Source organism: Trichechus manatus, unplaced genomic scaffold, assembly GCF_000243295.1.
Source record: "Trichechus manatus latirostris isolate Lorelei unplaced genomic scaffold, TriManLat1.0 scaffold00204, whole genome shotgun sequence".
Classification (NCBI taxonomy): Eukaryota; Metazoa; Chordata; class Mammalia; order Sirenia; family Trichechidae; genus Trichechus; species Trichechus manatus.
In genome coordinates this window covers 795172-814383 of record NW_004444140.1, presented here as the reverse complement: position 1 = coordinate 814383, position 19212 = coordinate 795172, and the positions used below count along the sequence as shown (strand labels likewise).

General features: G+C 42.7%; 2 protein-coding genes, 1 non-coding gene and 1 pseudogene across 4 annotated transcripts; 2 read left to right on the top strand and 2 right to left on the bottom strand.

The window, feature by feature from the left end:
- Window positions 1-625: 625 nt before the first annotated feature.
- On the bottom strand, window positions 626-2848 carry LOC101350245 (general transcription factor IIH subunit 3-like; annotated as a pseudogene).
- Window positions 2849-6690: 3842 nt separating this feature from the next.
- TMEM167B (transmembrane protein 167B) lies at window positions 6691-12223 on the top strand. 2 transcript variants are annotated; one of them, XM_004388040.2, is made up of 3 exons: window positions 6691-6804; window positions 8741-8872; window positions 9486-12223. In XM_004388040.2, exons 1-3 carry the CDS (start codon window positions 6795-6797, stop codon window positions 9566-9568), a joined length of 225 nt encoding a protein of 74 aa, XP_004388097.1. In that variant the 5' UTR covers window positions 6691-6794; the 3' UTR covers window positions 9569-12223. The 2 variants fall into 2 exon arrangements, with proteins under 2 accessions (XP_004388097.1, XP_023597952.1); XM_023742184.1 differs by lacking the exon at window positions 9486-12223 and adding an exon at window positions 8403-8569 and having other exon boundaries at window positions 8741-9479.
- Window positions 12224-13306: 1083 nt separating this feature from the next.
- LOC111822748 (small Cajal body-specific RNA 2) lies at window positions 13307-13713 on the top strand. The gene has a single exon (XR_002825864.1). It is a non-coding gene; the product is annotated as a small Cajal body-specific RNA 2 (non-coding RNA).
- A 1460-nt stretch (window positions 13714-15173) lies between these two features.
- On the bottom strand, window positions 15174-17432 carry CFAP276 (cilia and flagella associated protein 276). Its single transcript, XM_023742215.1, has 4 exons — window positions 17364-17432; window positions 16540-16655; window positions 15898-16022; window positions 15174-15244 (listed from the first exon to the last, which is right to left on the bottom strand). The coding sequence occupies exons 1-4, from the start codon at window positions 17394-17396 to the stop codon at window positions 15174-15176; spliced, it is 345 nt and encodes a 114-aa protein (XP_023597983.1). The 5' UTR covers window positions 17397-17432.
- Window positions 17433-19212: the final 1780 nt, after the last annotated feature.

Here is a 19212-nt window from a genome sequence, read left to right as displayed (position 1 = left end):
TACTGATGTCAGGCAAAAGAAAAAGTATCTGCTAATATCTGAAATCAGAGAAATAAGTCTCAATTTAGACAATAAGGGTTTTATTTACATGACAATTGCTGAAGTTAACTGTTGGTTAAGGAAGAAGTTCTGTTTCGATTAATGCCATAGTCCATAAGTAACCGTATGTACATTTTTTTCCAAAACTGTGTTCAAATTTCATATATTGTACATTTCACAGTAAGGAATTTGATTTGGCTAATTTGCTCTAAACCTATAATCAGTCGTAACAGTTGATCTCTGATAAATGATCATCCCATTAAAAAAAAAAGTCACACACAGGAAATCTGGGCTGGAAAGGAGGAGTGTGCTGTCACATTATAGGGATAGCGACTAGGGTTACATAACAATGTGTGTATAAATTTTTGTATGAGAAACTAACTTGAGCTGTAAACTTTCACTTAAAGCACACACACACAAAAAAAAGTCACAAATTTGTGCTTTCCCCTCCTTTCTGGACAAAATCCAGCCAGGAGAGAGTAAAAAATATATTCCTTAAAATGACTCCCCCAACAAATCAGTCCCCTGGAAGTGCAAGATGAGAATGCTGTTTTAGAAATATTTCCTGTAAGAAACTAATAACCACTTTAAAAATAACCTTCTACATATCTATATTTTTCCAGACCCTTTCCAACAAAGACTCCGCCAAACAATTTCTACTACTAGCTCTAAGAGGTGGAAAAAATATTTTATTCTTAAGCAGATACTATCAGTTGCTTTTTCTTGGCCTTTAGCACGGGAGGCTGAGAAATCTCAAAGGCTGTCTCACACATAGTGCAGATAGGGCTGAAATTGCAGGACATTGACAAGCACACAGAATAGGTAGCAGATTTCAGTGAGGTTCCAATGACAGAAGCAGGTAGCCCTGTAATCAGCCTGAATAGGGGGCAGGAGGATGAACTGAGATCTCTGGTCTTGATCAAGAAGCAAAACCCACAGCAAATACTGCAGAAGGCAGGGCATCTGAGGCCCCTTCAGATACTGTCCCCCTATGATGTCACAAGCCTGGAGGAGTCCTGAATCACTGTCTAAAACACAGGCATCAATCAAATATTCTGTTTCTGTGCTGTGAAGATTATATTCATGAACTTCATATACTGCAATGTACTGTCTTCTGCAGCCTTAATCACCAATATCCTTGACTTCATTTCCTGATTATCTTTAACTTCCTTGTTCATTCTAGAAACATAGCAGAAGGCTTTGGTGAGGGACCCGGCCAGCAGAGTTTCTGTATGTTGACCCTTTATGTCACTCTTGCTCATTAGGTCTTTAGTCTCTTCAGCAATAATGTCATTTGCTGCTGTTAACCACTCATATTTTCTCTCTTTACTTCCTGCGGGATTAAATTCAGAAGGAGGGTTGCTGGCTTCTCCAAAGAAGTCTCCCAGTCTGCCAGTCTTTTCAGGATTGAGAATCTACTTTCTTGAATGTGACTTGCTATCACAGCAAGTCTGTTGGAACGATTCATGAATAAATGGGAATTTCCCAACATCATTACAGCATCTATGCATTTTGATAAAGTAAACTGAAATTCTTTTTTTTTATTGTACTTCAGGTGAAGGTTTACCGAACAAATAGTTTCTCATTAAACAGTCAGTACACATACTGTTTTATGACATTGGTTAACAACCCCACGACATGTCAATCCTCTCCCTTCTAGACAGTTTTTTTTTTTTTTTTTGGTGAAAATATACATAGTCAAAGATACACCATTTCAAAAATTTCTACATGCACAGTTCAGTGATATCGATTATGTTCTTCCAGTTGTGCTGCTATTCTCACTTTAGATGGTTTACAGAACAAAATCGTTTCTCATTAAACAGTACATGTTGCCCTGTGACAATGGTTAACAACCCCACTACATGTCAACATTGTCCTTACTCGACCTTGGGTTCCCTATCATCAGCTTTCCTGTCCCCTTCTGCCTTCTAGTCCTTGTCCCTGGACTGCTGTGCCTCATTAGTTCCGTTTTATTTTATGAGGCTGTCCAATCCCCGGCTGAACGGTAAACCTTGGAAGTGACTTCACCACTGAGCTAAAAGGGTGTCTGGGGGCCATACTCTCGGGGTTTCTCCAGTCTCCTTCAGGCCAGTAAGTCTGGTCTTTTTTGTGTGTGTTAGAATTTTGTTCTACATCCTTCTCCAGCTCTGTCCAGAACCCTCTGTTGTGATCCTGGTCACAGCAGTCAGTGGTGGTAGCCAGGCACCATTAGCTGCACCGGACTCAGTCTGGTGGAGGCTGTGGTAGCTGTGGTGTATTAGTCTTTTGGACGAATCTTTTCCTTGTATCTTGTTCTCTTCATTCTCCCTTGCTCCCGAAGGGGTGAGACCAGTGGAGTATCTTAGATGGCTGGCTGCTCACAGGCTTTTAAGACCCCAGACGCTACTCACCAAAGTAGGATGTAGAGCATTGTCTTTATAAACTGTGTTATGCCAACTGAGCTAGATGTTTCCTGATGAAATTCTTTTAATGCTTGCTTTCCCCCACCAAATTGAGTTGGTATCGACTATGATTACTAGACGATTTAATTCATCTTCATCTGAGACCATGGGGGCCCCAGCACCTCCACACAGAGCCAGCAGCAGTCAGGTGAGCATCAAAACTCAAATATTTTCCACTAATAGAGAGGATAGAAAAGTGCTAAGATTGCACTCTGTCAAAGGTGGAAAATTGTGAGACCAGGAAAAACAAGGCAGTCCCATTGAGTTCTGGCTCTCACAGTTGTCACTGTATAAAATAAATAGCATGCACAAAAGTGAGAAAGCAAAGACTAGGAGAACATGGAATAGTCTTTTTAGCTGAAGCTTAAAGTCCATATAGGGGAGCACGGGGAAATGCTGCTGGAGGGCCTTGAATAGCAGACTCAGGAGTCAGAAATTTATACAGCAGGCACTTGGTTGCTGTTAAAGGAAATGGCAGTTGTGGTTTGGAGCACAATTTTCTAGTTCTGGGTTCAGAAGGCTAGCATTATTGTGTGAGTGTGATATTGGGCAGTCCTAAACCTAGGTTTCTTTCTCTCTGAAGTAGGCAGTTTTGAGGATTAAATATATTGCAAGGGTTTGCTTTGAAAGTGTCAAACTGTTATACAAATGTAAGTTTTCATTATGATGATACAATTAATGTTTAAAGAATGCTGAAATAGTACAATCACTAAGGTGATACCTGTAGGAATGAAAAAAGGGGCAATTTGAATGACATTTTGAAAAAAGAGTTGAATGATTCAAAGATTATTTACAGATTTTAAATGTAGTGATTAGAATAAATAAATGTTAACCATAAAGATTGGAAAATCCTAAGGAGAAGTTCATTTCAGAGGGAAATGAATTAGGTTTGAGACATTTCAGATGTCAGAAGAACTTCTGTTAGAAATGTTGGACTACTGCTTAGGTAAGATATCAATTTAAGAACTCTGCATAAATTCCTCAAAAAGGTAAACATAGAGTTATCATATGACCCAACAATTCCACTCCTAGGTATATACCCAAAAGAATTGAATGCAAGAACACAAACAGATACTTGTACACCAATGTTCATAGCAGTACTATTCAGAATAACCAAAAGTTGGAAATAACCTAAATGTCTATCAACAGATGAATGGATAAACAAAACGTGATATATACATACAATGGAATATTACTCAGACATAACAGGAAATAAGGTTCTGATACATGCTATGACATGGATGAACCTTGAAAACATTATGCTAAGTGAAATGTCAGCCACAAAAGGACAAATACTGTATGATCCCACCTAGAACTGGCAAACGTATAGAAAGAACTCTATACATTGAGGACTAAGGTGCGCCTGACACAAGCCATGATATTTTCAATCATATGTGTGTGAAAACTGGACAATGAATAAGGAAGACTGAGGAATTGATGCCTTTGAATCATGGTATTGGCAAGGAATATTGAACATACCATGGACTGCCAGAAGAACAAGATATACAGCCAGAGTGCTCCTTGGAAGCAAGGATGGCAATAGTTTGTCTCATGTACTTTGGACATGTTATCAGGAGGGACCAGTCCTGAGAAGGTCATTATGCTTGGTAAAGTAGAGGGTCAGCAAAAAACAGCAAGACCCTCAATGAGATGGATTGACATAGTGGCTGCAACAATGGGCTCAAACATAGCAACAATTGTGAGGATGCCGCAGAACCTGGCAGTGTTTTGTTCTGTTGTACTTAGGGTCGCTATGAGTCGGAGCCGGCTTTATGGCACCTAACAACGTCAGCGACTAGTGTGGCTGCTAATTCTTTCACATTCCTTGAGGGGCGAGGTCTATATCTGCCCCCACGTTGAATCTGGGCAGAAACCCTATGGGGCAGTTCTACTCTGTCCTATAGGGTCGCTATGAGTCTGAATCGACTTGATGGCAGTGGGTTTGGTTTGGTTTTTGGCTATATATATATATATATACATATATATATATATATACACACACACACACACACACATACATAATCTTTTTACCACAAAAAAAGAACTCTGCATAGAGATGACAGTTGAAGCATGGAATAGAATAGGTCCACCAAGTGAGAGTTACTAATGAGTAGAAAAAGGGAGGTGGTGTCTTAGGAATGTCTATATTTAGTTGGAAGAACAACCTGGTTAAAAATAATGATCAATTAGGAGCAAGTCAGTGAGGATAGTGTAGTTCTTTTGTTTTTTTTTTTTAAATGGAGATGAGTTATATGGTTGAGTACAAATCAGGGAACATGAATTTGTTAAGACCTGGTTGGAATGGTTTTGTGCCTTCATTCAGCCTTGGTGCAGGAAGCAGCCAGTTGCTAGTGATGAAACTAGTGCTACTGTGTTTTACAGTATGACTGACAAAAGGTTCAAAGGCCAAGACAACTAGGGTGTTCTTTGTTTTTTTAGATGTCCTCAGCAGTTCTTTTGGGCATGGGGATTTGTGTATATATGTACATGCACATGTAACCCAAAAGGTTGGCTGGCCATGTCTTAGGTTTTGTCACATATTTCTTCCATTTGTTTTCTGTTGTATGTTTGTTTTAATTAACTTTATTTTTTAGAGCAGTTTTAGGTTTACAGAAAAATTGAACAGAAAGTATAGAGCTCCTATATACTCCTTCTCCCCCTGTCCAGTTTCCTCTGTTCTTAACATCTCGCCTTCCTGTGGTACATTTGTTAGTTGATGAACATTGGTTTATTATTATTGATGCATTATTATTAACTACAGTCCATAGTTTACGTTAAGTTTCACTCTTTGTGTTGTGCAGTTCCTTGGGTTTTGACAAACGCATAATGTCATGTAGCCACCATTATAGTACCATACAGAATAGTTTGGCTGCCCTAAAAATCCTCTGTGCTCTACTTACGGCCTCTGCCCTCCCTAAACTCCTGGCAACCACTGATCTTTCTACTGTCTCTACAGTTTTGCCTTTTCCAGAATGGTATATAGTTAGAATCATACAGTATGTAGCTTTTTCAGACTGACTTCTTTCATTTAACAGTATGCATCTAAGCTTTCTCTTTTTGTGGCTTGATAGCTCTTATTGCTGACTAATATTCCATTGTAGGGATATTCCACAGTTTATTCATTTACCTATTAAAGGACATACTGATTGCTTCCGATTTTCCCTTTTTTTTTTTATTTCTGCATTTATGTATATTTATATATATTTTCACAAGGAATCTACCCTGCATCTGACTTTTTTTGGCTTGCCTCTCTACTGTTCCTAGAGGGCAGCTTTGGCACCTCTTCCTCTTAAGCATAACGAATCAGGCCTCAGCCAGCAAATGGCGCTGAAGCAAGAGGCAGTGAGTCCCTTTCAGTTCTCGACAAGGCTGCGGACTTGTAACTTTAGACACCCTCAGAGGACTCCACACAAAAGTCGCGCTTTCACATGGATCCTAATAAAGCAGGCTGAATTGTTGTACAATTAAGGATTCCAATTTACAAAATTGAATCTGTGGCTCAGTCTCCTCCACACCACCCCTACCATTAGGCTGACGATGTGAGTATCTTCGGAGAAGCGATGTCCAGATAGTGCCGATTTCTTGTTAAAGTGAACCCAGCATGAATCAAATACAGGAGATAATGGAAAATTCTCTGATAGTTGAAGGGAAAGAAAAATACAAACAGGCAATTATCTGAATGCTTTCCGACAACGTGGAGCTTTAGGATCTGAAATATGCGGCTTGTTTTGGTTCTAAAGTTCCTTATTTCATTTTAAAAATCCATACTATCCCGATTTCCATCAGGGCTGCCTCTTGCTCTCTAGTGCTGGAACACGCACACACCAGCCGCCGCAAAACTACACACACACACAGTCGCCGCAAAACCACGCACACACAGACACCATCAGCCGCCGCAAAACCACGCACACACAGACACCATCAGCCGCCGCAAAACCGCAAGCCTCGGCCTTCTCAAACAGATGGGAGAGTGTCTGGTTACGCTCCAACATCAACTTTGCAGGGGCACTAAGAACAAAAAACAAAAAAAACCCTCCCGGTTACCGTGGCCACGTAGGACGCCACCGGACCGCGCTCTGCATACGTACGCACGCAAGCACCACCTATGTAGGGCCCTCTGGCTCGGCAATCGGCTAGCCACTCCTGATTGCGTCCAGCGCTCGCCTCTCGGTCCTTGCGCCTGCGTCCTACGGCTCTTGCCCCTCGCCGCGGCCCGGATCGGGAAGTGTCAAGCCGGAGCCGGCTTCCCCCGCTTTCGCTTCGTGGCTACCACTGCTGACCCCAGAGCCCCTAACAGGCCTGGGCCCAGCCGCCATGACGAACGGTGAGAGTCGGTGTCCAGCGCGGAGAGTGGGAGTGAGGGACGAGGTGAAACGTGGCGGGCGGGGCCGGGACTGACGTGTCCGTTCTCCCCGCCCCCTCCCGGTTGGGCCCCCACCGTGGCCTCTCGGCGCCCTTAACTCCTACCCCCTATACCTCTCCACGGGTTCCCCCGTGGCGTGCCCATCTAGGACTCCCAGTTCCTCACATGCCCACACCCTGAGTCCTCGGTCCCGATCCTGTGCTTTCCATTCTCCTCCCGGTCCTAGAAGTTCGTTTTGGCCGTTAGGATTCTCTGTCGGAGGCCTGTCCTGGTAGGACTGCTGCGCTAACACCAGAGAAAAGAGTACCCTCCCCCAGTTCCCTAAATTCTCATACTTTCGGACAGTCGAGTCGTTGGGAGCACGTAAAAGTCAGAGAATTTCAGGCTCCGCAATTTTAGAGGATGAATGTAGACCCTAAAAGGAAATTCTCTTTTTGAAAAAAATACCGCGGAGGCTTTTCTTCTTTAATTCTATAGTACTGGCTGGGTGATCGATCTTATCTAGAGACGCTGGCTAGTGTTGCAAGGCTTGGATTTAGACACTGCCTCTTCTGAATGGTTTAGCAGTTGCCACCCTGTTTATCTGACCTAATTTTCCAGGCCGCTTCAAACACTTTATAGACATGATTTCCAAATTCCAGGAAGGGCAGGAAGCAGGGCCTTTATGGTCTTTAGTTTAGAGTCAACCTTTCAGGAAAGGGAAAGAGAAGGCCTTTTAGGCAGTATGATTTGAGGGCACAGGAAAGCAATTCTCTCTTCAAAAGTACCTTCTCCATAGGCCAGGCACTGAAGACTCAAATTTCACGTCCTTGTGAATTTTGGCACTGCTTGCAAAAACTTATGGGAGGAAAAGAGTACCACAAAAGATGTCGTGGATCATAAACAACTTAGTGTATGCTTTAATTTACTGGGCCCTTTCTTCCGACACCTAACCGTGGGGTAGTTTACTAGAGGGAGAGAGGGAGATAGAATGGTCCAGAATTGGCAGATACTGGTTCTATAAAACGTCCTATTGGAGTTTCCTGGGCCATCAAAAGTTTGAGGATATTAGGCACAGTAAGAGAAGAGACATTACCCAGAGGAATAAATAATCTGAACCAGGAAATAAGAGTGGTTTGACACGTGGCAATTGCTCAATAAATATTAGTATCTTCCCCTTTTTTTTGTGGTCAGATATCTTTTTTTTGGTAGATACTGTGCTTCCATGTACGAGAAATAGCTTGGTTTACGTATGTAAGAAATAGAACTAAGAGTTCAAATGTCTCCACTATGTCAAAGCTTCAGATACTTTTTAAAAAAAAAAAAGAATCTGTGTTATTCTGGCAGAAATTTTCATTTATGAGTATTGTGCATGAAGTGTAAGTATAGGAAAATTGCAGTCATATGGATCCTAACTCCTGCAATTTTTGATAAACTTTACTTTTTGCCTTAACATATTCTTCACCAACAGATGCAGATCCTATGAACTTGGCTGAATATCTAGTAGCTCCTTTTTTTTTTTTTTTTTTAAATCACTTGAGTGATTTATAATAAGAACATGTATAATTCTCCCTGCTCAGCCTGCAAAGATTCTGATAGCTCTCTCAACCTACTGCCGACACTAGCCACTCCTGGCAAGTTGATTCCACAGAAACTACCAGAATTTGTAGTTCTTGAAAGAGGAGGGAAGGGACAACTGAAATTGGTGCAAGAGAGATGTCTACAAGCAATTTTGGAGAACAGTAAGGTAACCTTGTTAGTGCCACGACCTTGGCTCCCTCTTATCAAGGGGTGGCACTGCTAGTTGAGGTTATCATCTTGATATTGTATCACACTGTATCCTCCTTAGAGTTCTCAGGTGGGCTCAGTCCCAGGCTAGATCAGTGCCAAAGGTTTTCTTTTCCTCTTTCTGTAACAGTGTACTCTTTGGATGGGATTCTGGTGTTTGGTTTGCTCTTTGTTTGTACCTGTGCCTACTTCAAGAAAGTACCTCGTCTTAAATCCTGGCTGCTATCGGAGAAGAAAGGAGTTTGGGGTGTGTTTTACAAAGGTAAGTTCATATCTCAACAGGGAGAGGAGATTTCCATCTTTGGACAGTGAGACACTACAGAGTGGGGGATGGGGATGGATTAGCATTGTATTTGCTTCACCATTTGAAGAAGATCCCTGAGATTGAGCCTGAGAGTCTGTAAAATAATGATTTTCTAAAGTTGAGGGGAAAAGGTAAATGTTAAAATTTGCTGTTATTTTAAAAACATAATTCTTTATTTTAGTATCTAGGTGATTTTACTATTCTCCATGGAGTAAAAGTATAAACAATTTTACTCTGGGTTGGAATGTGCTGGGAGGAATATTTACCCAATGAAAAGTTTTTCTGATTTTCTGGAAAGAAATTGGAATCTTTTTAAAGTTTTGACTTAATTAAATCAGATGCCTTTCTGCTTTTCATTTTGGGTACCTTCATCTGGAATCCTACCTACCTAAATCTTTTTCAAAAGATTTTGAACCTAGAACCTAGTGCTTCAGAATAGCATTTAAATACATCCCCAGGTCCTTGAGGCCCTTCATCTGTGACTTGAGATTTAAAAGTGTTACCTTGAAGGTAAAGACTTTTACGAAGGGCAGAGTGTGATATTTTTTCTCTTTTTATTTTTGCCCCCCAGCCGCTGTGATTGGAACCAGGCTGCATGTGGCAGTGGCGGTCGCCTGTGTTGTAATGGCCTTTTACGTCCTGTTTATAAAATGAATTCCAAAGCGTCCAGCTCATCAACTGCCAATCAAGGGGATGCGGGTGAAGAACCTGTCGGGGTCCCGGGCCCAGCATAGCAGAGTTCAGCTAAAATCATCAAAGTCCCCAGGATGACACCACAGCATCCGCCCCTACCACATGTGGGGAAAACAACTCCTTATGGTCACAAACATTGTTTATGCTTCAGGGGACTCCAGAAAGCCAACTTCCTTTGATTTATGTGTAAATCAGTCCTTGGTAGAGAGCGTATGATGTCCAGATAAATTGCAAGATAAGATTACATACCTCCTGCTTAAAAACATGTTACTTATTTTGTTCTTCAGCCCCTCGGGATCTTTTCAAACTGAGACTCAGTAGGGAAGAACATAGGCTGTGTTCAGACCTCCTGGAAGGGGATAATTTTCGAGACTTGGCTTTTTTTCCTGTTCGATTTGGATTTGGCAAATTGGGAACTTGGGGGAGGCCTGGGTGCAATGCCAAGAAATTGTTTGGCTTTGGAAGTTAATCTTTCATATACCCATCTGGGAACATAGAGAGACATGGCCTTCATTGCAAAAAGAGAACAGATGAAATGTGTGCTGGTAGCTTGGGAAGTTTGCCAGGAGAATCTGGGCCTACATAAGGTTTGAGAAATTATAACCTGTCTGTGGTGAGATCAGAAAATGGTGACTTAAACAAGAAAAATTTTCCTGTTCACCAATATCCTCAAATGGAGACTTCACCCGATCAAATGATACATGGAGAATGAATCAACTGTTGCTATTTTCCTAAAGCCTTTTTATATTTTCTAAATTACTTAGCGCTAAGTACTGTTACTCAAGCAGTTTTAAATGCCTCCACTAAGGGAAAGAGAAGCTATTGAAGAAATAATTGTTTAATATATTTGCAGTTAAGGTGGAAGAAATAAATCTAGTGTGTTAATTCATATACTAGTAAGTTCATCTAGTATAAGAATCATGTTAGATGGACGTTTCATCATGTTATCTAAGATGCAAACTTTTTCTTTGTTATGTGTGGATCGTTATAGCAATTTTTAGTTCATTACTTGTTTATCCTGGCCAACTCTTAACTTTCTTTATGTTCAGTGCTCTTCAGCTGTTCTTAGAAACTCTATTTACTATGAGAACATGAAGAATTTGAATGAGTGAGAGAGGTTGCTGATATTCATAGGCTTGTTTGGACAGGTCATAGAATCCATGAATAAAATGAGGGTATTTTCATGTTTTCTGAAGGAAAACAGGTTTGCAGTTGAGATTGATGGACTTTTTCATGGGCTATGGTAAGTCCTGAGCAATTCATTTTTGATGACCCAACATTTGAAGGGAAGTCCTCTCTATTCCCTCCTACTAATATCTGTAAAAGCATCAACTGTTAAATATTTATAAAGCCTAGACCTTCTCTATTAAAAAAAAAGAGTAGGTTTAAAAATTAAGCAGTTGTAAAAAGAAGCATAGACATAGGTCTACCAGTTAAATTGCCCACAAAGGTAAAAACAAAGGGAACTTATCCCTGAATTATCTGTGGACAGGTTAGCTGTGGTTGACCCCTGTGTGACAGTGAAGTATGTCTTTTGTTGACCTACTCCAAAAGAACAAAAGCTGCTGGGAAGTTTAGGTTCTGAAATACGCAATTTAGTGCTTTGAGAGTTTCTAGAAGTAGAAAGTCATCCAGTAAACACTACATGTGTACTCATCTCAGAGTTGTCGCTGTTATCTCTTCAGGAATTGGTCCACAGGGTAAATTTTCAGTCTGTTTCCCATGGTCGTTTCTGAGGATCTTTCATATGAGTACGGAAATCTAGTGGAACCAGAAAAAAGAGTTACACCTTGTGGGTGTGAGTGTGGAACCTGTTGACCAAAGGGAAAATTACTCCCTGGAAATACAGGTTCAGCATGTTTTGCACTTGTTATTTTGTAGCTTTAATGAATTTTATTTTCTAATAGGGCTAATGTCTCTAAGCTTAACACTTAGAGCTGCTTCATATTTTAAACTAGTTGCATTTCACAGTTCTAGTTCATACCAATTTTTACAGCCTTCTGGGTGGGTCATCTTGACCTAAACTCTTGTATTGTTGTATTTTGAAATGTTTTCATACCAGAAGGTACCAAAAAGTGTGCAGGGTGAAGAGAATTTTCAGCAAGAGACAAACACACAGCTTATTTCATTTCTTGACTTTATGTAAGCAGATAAGCAGAAACTTGTTTAATTGGTTACTTTGGTTGATGTGTCGTATACATTTTTGACTAAAAATTGTAGGAAGTTGTTCTCTGGGGGAGTCTTTTAGGGGTGAAGGACTGGGGATAGCAATATTGCCTCAGATTCAAACAGGCATCACCATAAACCCCGTATGCCAGGTGGAATGAAGTCAGCTCCTTTTTTATAGTTGAAATACAATTTTTTATTCACCATTGTCTGCATAAATCCTTGAAAATAAAATTTTTCCCTACAATATTTGTCCATTTTGTTTGTCACATGCTGAATTTGTTGAATCTTGTTGAATACTCCCCTCAGTTCTGCCCATAGCCTACCTTTTCAGTTCACGTTAGTGAATGCCAGTATTCCTGTTACCCCCTTGTGGTCACTGAATATATTGTATGGTTCAGAATCTGTGTGGCCTGGCTTTTGCCGTAGCGGGAGCTGATACACACACACACACACACACACACACACACACACACACACACACACACACACACACACACGTGTATATAAGTTTTGAGGTGTATTAGGTAAGGATTTTACCTACCACTACTATTAACCCCTCCCCCCCCAATACATTTTATTTACCACAAATATCTGCCATCACCAGCCAGAAACTTCATTCAAATGAGTTTATCAGGTTAACCAGCCAGGCACACACAAAAGCCTTGAGCCAATGGGATGTCTGGCCCCGTACAACAGGTAATTTCCCCCATATTTGTTTATTCCACATGCATACTGACACTGGCACAAGTACAAATTATAATTTCACATTTCATTTTCTAGTAATCTCCAAAATAGGGCAATTCTGGTTCATTCTCCATATTTAACTGAAAAAGGAGGAGGAAGGAGCTCATAATGTGCTGGCTAATACGAGCTAAGTACTCACCACTATTTTTTTACTAATTTTGGGGCTTGAATCAGATATGTTTTAATCGGTATGAAAATCATATGTATCCTGGCAATCCAATTTGACTACCACAGTTACCAAGTTTTGGGCAGCTGTAGGGCTCTGTGAGAACAGAACGATATGCTTGCCTACCTTTACCCATTTCACAGATATCCTGATCACCTAGACCTTGGGTTTAAATAACCTATCCCTCACCTTTCCCTTTTATAAAAAGATGTTTGCCTTCTCCCTTGGGAGGAGAAACTCCTAAGGGAACTAATTCTCTTACTGGTTTGCCGTCTTCATGGGAAAGAAGCCGTTCGCCTATAAATCTCTTGAGATTGAAAGATCTCATACCAGAATCTGGATATTTTAAATTTAAGACGAATAAAAATAAAATCGAGATCAAATAAAAGCTATGGATATGGATATGAATATGTAGCTACACAGAAAAACCCAAAGACAACCACGGCGATTCAGTATTGTGGGAATTTGTTCCTCCGTCCCGTGGAACCTAGGTTCTCCTCCGATCCACGCGGGGGCGGCAAAGCGCTCCCTCGACTTGCCCGCCAGTGCTCGGTGGTTCTTCCCAGAATCCTCCGGCGGGGAGGGGGCAGAGGGTTTAAAACAAGGGTGGACTTCCGCTCCTTTACGGGAGGGAGAGCGGCGTGGGGTGAGGTTTGTGTGTATTGTGCTGCTGTGTCGCGTGGAAGTCGCGTGCGTGTCGAGTGTGTGAGTGGATGCAGGAGTGTGAGTGGGTGTGCGTGAGGAGTGCGTGCACCCGCTTCTGCGCCCCTCTCCCCGCCTACACCTTGATCTTATTTGATCGGGTCGTGACCCCAGCCCCGCCAGGCCAACCCGAAATGAAAAGATCCCCTCCTGCGAAGCCCCCCGGGGCGCTGTGCAGCGAGGCCCTTGGGCGGTGGCAGCGCTGTGGTCTCCGAGGTCCCGGAGCCGGTCCGACGGGGCCCGGCGCTCAGAAATGATGAACTGATCAGATAGACGAGGCCGGGCTTGTCCCGGGCCGCTGATTATCCAGGCGATTCTGATCTGAGCCCGGCCCCAGGACTCGGTGACCGGCTACCTGTGGCTGGAGGCGCGCGCGCTAACGGTCGGCTGCGGCCTTGAATGCGGACAGACGGAGGTGGAGGATGAAGGAGCCGTCGCCCCGCCCGTGGGAGCTGGGGCTGGAGAGAGACACTGTTCGCTCCTAGCCCCCTCTCTTTTTTCTTTAGGCCCGGCTCATCAAGATGACTCTTGCATGGTACCAACACTGGTGGTCCCTAGGGCCAAAGGCACTGCAGCGTCTGCCGCCAAAGCATACACGATATGTACATGTGTATATGTACAAGAACTTGAGAGAGCTTTTTACAATTCAGATGCCGGGGATCAGCCCCAGATTTACTAATTTAAAAATCACCTGGGAGGCCTAGGAATCTATTTTTTAAAGTCTCAAGGCATGGATTGCAGTGCTAATTTTTTTTTATGAGTATCTCAAATAGTCTGCATGAGGTGATTATTCAGAGCGACAGTCCAGCACCTTCGGCCATTCTAAGTAATGAGAACTGAAACTTCATATTGCCACTTGGCAGTAGATACTATTTGAATGGCTTGGAAAGTGCCCCAGCGGAAGAGGAGCTATGACAGATTTGTGGTATTTTAAGGACTTTGCACCTGAGTACCAGGAAGAAACTCTTACCTGAATTTCTTAATACATATCCTGTCCGAACTTACTATAAATGGGAATTTGTTGTACAGTATTCTAAAGGGTCTGCCATTTCTTGCCTAACCATTTTTTTATGGCACAGCAGTTTCCTGTGAGTGAATTGTAATTTTAGAAACTACATTAACACATCAATTAGATACCTCCAAATGCAAACGCGAGATTGTTGAACCATGTTTATAAGAACTGGAGCTATGGATTAATTCAAATTGACAGGAATTTGACTCCTAGAACAGGAGGCAGCAGAGTTAGAGAATGAACAATGAGAAGGAACCGGGACAAGGAAGATGGAGCCCTGGTGGAACAGCAGAGCCCAGCAGATGACTGAACCCGGGACATCCGAAATCTGCAGCGTGGCTTTGGCATAAATATTACTGCTTCTTAGAGCTACAAAAAATTAAGTGTGTGTGTAAGCTCCTTAAGAGAAAGGCTATGTTCATTATTGTTTCCCGAACACTTAGCTCAATGTCTGAAACACCTAAGCTTGCAATAAATGTTGAATGAATGAATCTATATGTTCAGAGTGACTATTTTACAAAACATGAGTACTTACCTCCTACCAAAGACAGCTGCTCTGTCCTAATGCTTCTCAGCAAAATAGCTTTCCAGGTTGCAAATACACTCAACAGGACTAGTTTCTAGAAGCTGAGAAATTTCCCTCCCATGTTTGGTTAAGTGGCAACTCGTAGTCCATGGGTAACAGACACATCAGGTTTCATCTTGCACAAATCTATTTAATGGAGGTGGGTGGCAGGATGTTCCACTGTGATTAATCCAGAAGCTTGTCAATACTAGGTGGAGAAGAAGCCACCATCGTTCTTTCGGGAGTAACCTCCATTGGTGGCTGCAGTGTGAGGGGACACTGGAGAGAAGAGAAAGCAGTAAGAAGGGACTATGAGTTTCAGACAGTTTACCTTTTCCAGGAACCTTTAATCACCCATATACTTATGGGCACTGTGGAGAAAGTTCTTATAACAGCTGGGGAAACTAGCATATGGAGGACTGATGAGAGGCAGCTACAGGTCTTCCACTCCTGGGTTTCTGCCCTTTGCCTGCCCTTGCTGGAAGTTTCTGTCCCCTAGATCTAAAGCTGAGCTAAAAGGCTCTGAAAAATTGAATTCATTTCCTAGCTCTGTAGTCAGCATGTCCCCTGGTATTAGTCTGAGATGTTCCAACTTAGTCACTACTGTTACAAGACTCTTAAGTTGTCCCTGATGTTCCCTACCAGCCAGTGACCTCAACTCCCTGATTCTTGGGTCTATTTAGAAGCACCACCAAGGAGCTCTGGTGGTGCAGTGGTTAAGCACTCGGCTGCTAATTGAAAGGTCAGTGGTTTGAACCCATGAGCTGCTGTATGGGAGAAAGATGTGGCAGTCTGCTTCCATAAAGATTACAGACTTCAAAACGCTATGGGGCAGTTCTACTCTGTCCTATAGGGTCGCTATGAGTCTGAATCGACTCTACAGCAAATGGGTCTTGCACCACCATCTGCCCGCCCAGTCTTGTAATGCTTACCTATGGAACCCTGGATGCTGTGGATGGACTCCTTCTTGGGGTTGATCCAGTGTCTAATGTTAGCCAGTGATGTGATAGGAGGTGGTGGGGGAGGTGGTAAAAATTCTTCCGGGATCTTGGTGATTCTAGAAGATGGTTGGGGAAGAAGAGGGGAGGGTGAAATCAGAGAAAGATGAGAAGGGAAAGGTAGTTGTGTGCAACCTCAAAACTAAAGCAGCTAAAGGGCCCTTTTCCCTTTGTGGAATTAACTGAAGGTTTATTTGTTTATACAGGTGAGCGTGATCGTGAAGGATTTCTGTTTATTGTAGACAATAAAAATACAGAAATTGCATTACAGATACAGATGTTTAAAAAAAAAACAGAAATTTGTCTACAAAACAGAAAACCAAACCCACTGCTGTCAAGATGATTCCAACTCATAGCAACCCTATAGGACAGAGTAGAACTGCCCCATAGGGTTTCCAAGGAGCAGCTGGTGGATTCGAACTGCCAACCTTTTGGTTAGCAGCCAAACTTAACCACTGTGCCACCAGGGCTCCCGGTACCTATTTATTGTCTTTGTTATTTCCCGGGTAACACTTTACCTTATGTGATCGGATGGCAGTGTACTCAGCGTGGAAAGGCTCAGCCTCTACCACTTACCCATGGGTATCCTGAACCGTCTCTTGGTGTTCCAGTATCTCATTTTTGTTCTTGAATGCTCCAGTGTGGTGGTTGTACAAGGCTGCTAAACGGAAATCCAGGTCATCCTTTGGTATCTACCAAACCAAAAACCAAACCAGTTGCCATGGAGTTGACCCCGACTTAAGGCAACCTCATGTGTGTCAGAGTAGAGCTGTGCTCCACTGGGTTTTCAACAGCTGATTTTTCAGAAGTAGATTGCCAGGCCTTTCAAGGCGCCTCTGGGTGGACTCAAACAGCTAACCTTCCGATTAGCAGCCAAGCATTTACCATTTATGCCACCCAGGGTATCTACAGAGGAAGTAAATCCCCCCAGGGCTACTCTTCCCCCCAAAGCATACTGAAAACCCTATTGGGGCTGAGTTCCACCAACTCCATACACACTAAATTGTTTTACATAGTGACCTCTTAATTCTTGAAAATTCAGAGTTGTCTCTCTTTTGGTCTAAGGAGTGGTGAGCTCTCACTGGAGACATGGGAGTCATACTGTCCCTGACTTGGGCTTAATGGACCATACCTCATTCATGGTTATAGTCAGCCTTTGTTTTAATCAAAAGAGTGAGACGTCTGGTGAGGAGATAATTCGTTCCAGATAACTGCCTGGAGCAAAACCCAAGCCTTCTGACTTCCCAGAGGCCAGATAAATTGGTTTTGGATTTGGTAGGGTCTTGGACTGGGGACAAAAGGAAAGATGCCAAAGAAGTCAGGGACGGACTACCTTCCAAAAAGAATATTAATGAGTCCTAAGCGTATGTAAAGATGAATAGCATGTCAATGCTAGTTACCTTGGGATCAAAAAAATAGGCATCCCGCCTCATGGAGGTGATTGTGGGAGTTGAACTGAGCCGATTCCAGGGTTCCTGTTGCTGAGCAAGGTGAGTCGGGTTCTTATATTGGGATTTCTGCAAAAGAGAAACCACATCCAGGAGCTGGTTACAGGAGGCTTTGCTGATTTGGTAACTTCAATGAAATCCACCCCCTTATTTCATCCTATTTAAATCTCAGAGGGGAATCTGCAAAGAGAAGAACAATATGAGGCAAGACTCCCCAATCCTTCGATTCTACTGAGTTTTCAATCTCAGAACTAGTAAATGGGCCAGGAATACAGGGAAAGGGGTAGTGTGGAACAAGGGGGCGAGGGTGGGGAGCAGGTAGAAAAGATGATGAACTAACTCAGACATGCTGAGTTGAAGAAAAGGTGAGACATCCTAACGCAATTAAATTGGTAGAAAGCTGGAAGTGTTGGGGGAGAGCCAGAACAAATAGTACAGACTTGGGGGCCATTCACATGATGCAGTAGTTGAAGTCTGAAAAAGGAAGTTTGACCAACAGGGAAGAGCAAGTTTGTAAGGATTGCACAATATTATACTTGGGGGTGGGAGGGGAAGGGAGAGGACCCGAAGAGGGGCAGCCAGAGACAAGAGGACTGGGAGAGTGCAATGTCTAAGTAGGGGAGAAAAAGAATTTCAACAGGGAAGGAAGGGTCATTGATGACTGCAGGAAAGTCAAAGAAAAAGCCCACTGGGCTTTAAAAGGCCTCTAAAACCCCACAAGCATGAACGCAAGAAGCACACAACTGATGTCTTCATTACACGTAAAATGCCATATTGTTCACCACTGTATCCCCAGTACCTAGCACAGTGGCCTCACACATGGAAGATGTTAAAAAAGAAATATTGGTTGAATCGATGACTGAATTCCAGTGAGTAAAATTACAGCCTAGTAGGAATCTCATTCAATCTATCCGATGTTGTAACCCTTCTTCCCCTCAAGATGGCAATGTGCTGTGTGATTCACCTTGATTTAAATTTAATTGAACAGTATGTGGCAGACACTGCTAGTCACCAAGAGAGATGAAAAATGAAAAAGAAACAAACCAAAACTACATATATGATGTAAGTGTAGGCTCAGCTATCTTTTGATGTGGGCCTGGGCAGCTCTCCTCCCGCTCTCCTCAGAGCCTACTTACCCTTTCTCATCTGCATCAGCAGAAGGTTACGATTGTCTTCCATTGAGAAAGCCAAGACTGCCAAGCACAAATGCCAGTGTCTACACGGTTATCTCTACTTTCCTTCCACCTCAGAGAAAGGGAAGTTCCTTTTACTCAAGAATAATCCTTCCTCCTTGGACCCAACCCTTGCCTGTGCTTTATAGACCTGAACCATTCTACTATCCCCTCTCCTCTGACCCCAGCTTCTCTCTCATTATTTCTACCTAGCTTCCCACCCTACTACCTTGCCTGAGAGCCAGACTTTTTCATGAGTCAACATTTACTATCTCTACTTCTTTCCATCCCTCTTCTGCCCGCTGCAGTCAGGCCTCTGTCTCAGGCACACACTGAAACTACCCTTGTGGGTAAACCATGATCTTTGGCTAGGTCAAGTGGATCCTTTCCAGGCCTGACCTTATTTGATCTCTGCAGCCTGGCACCATGATTCTGACTCCCTCAAAGGCCCTCTCCTTCCTCGGTGTATCCAGCCCCTTCTGGTTTTCATTTCCAGCCCCTTCTGGTTTTCATCCTGCCTCTAGCTGTTACTTCTTAGTTCTGCTTTCTCTCTCTGCTCCTTGTGTGTGTGTGTGTGTGTGAGAGAGAGAGAGAGACAGTACTATTCTTCAGTGTTCTAGTTTCTGCCT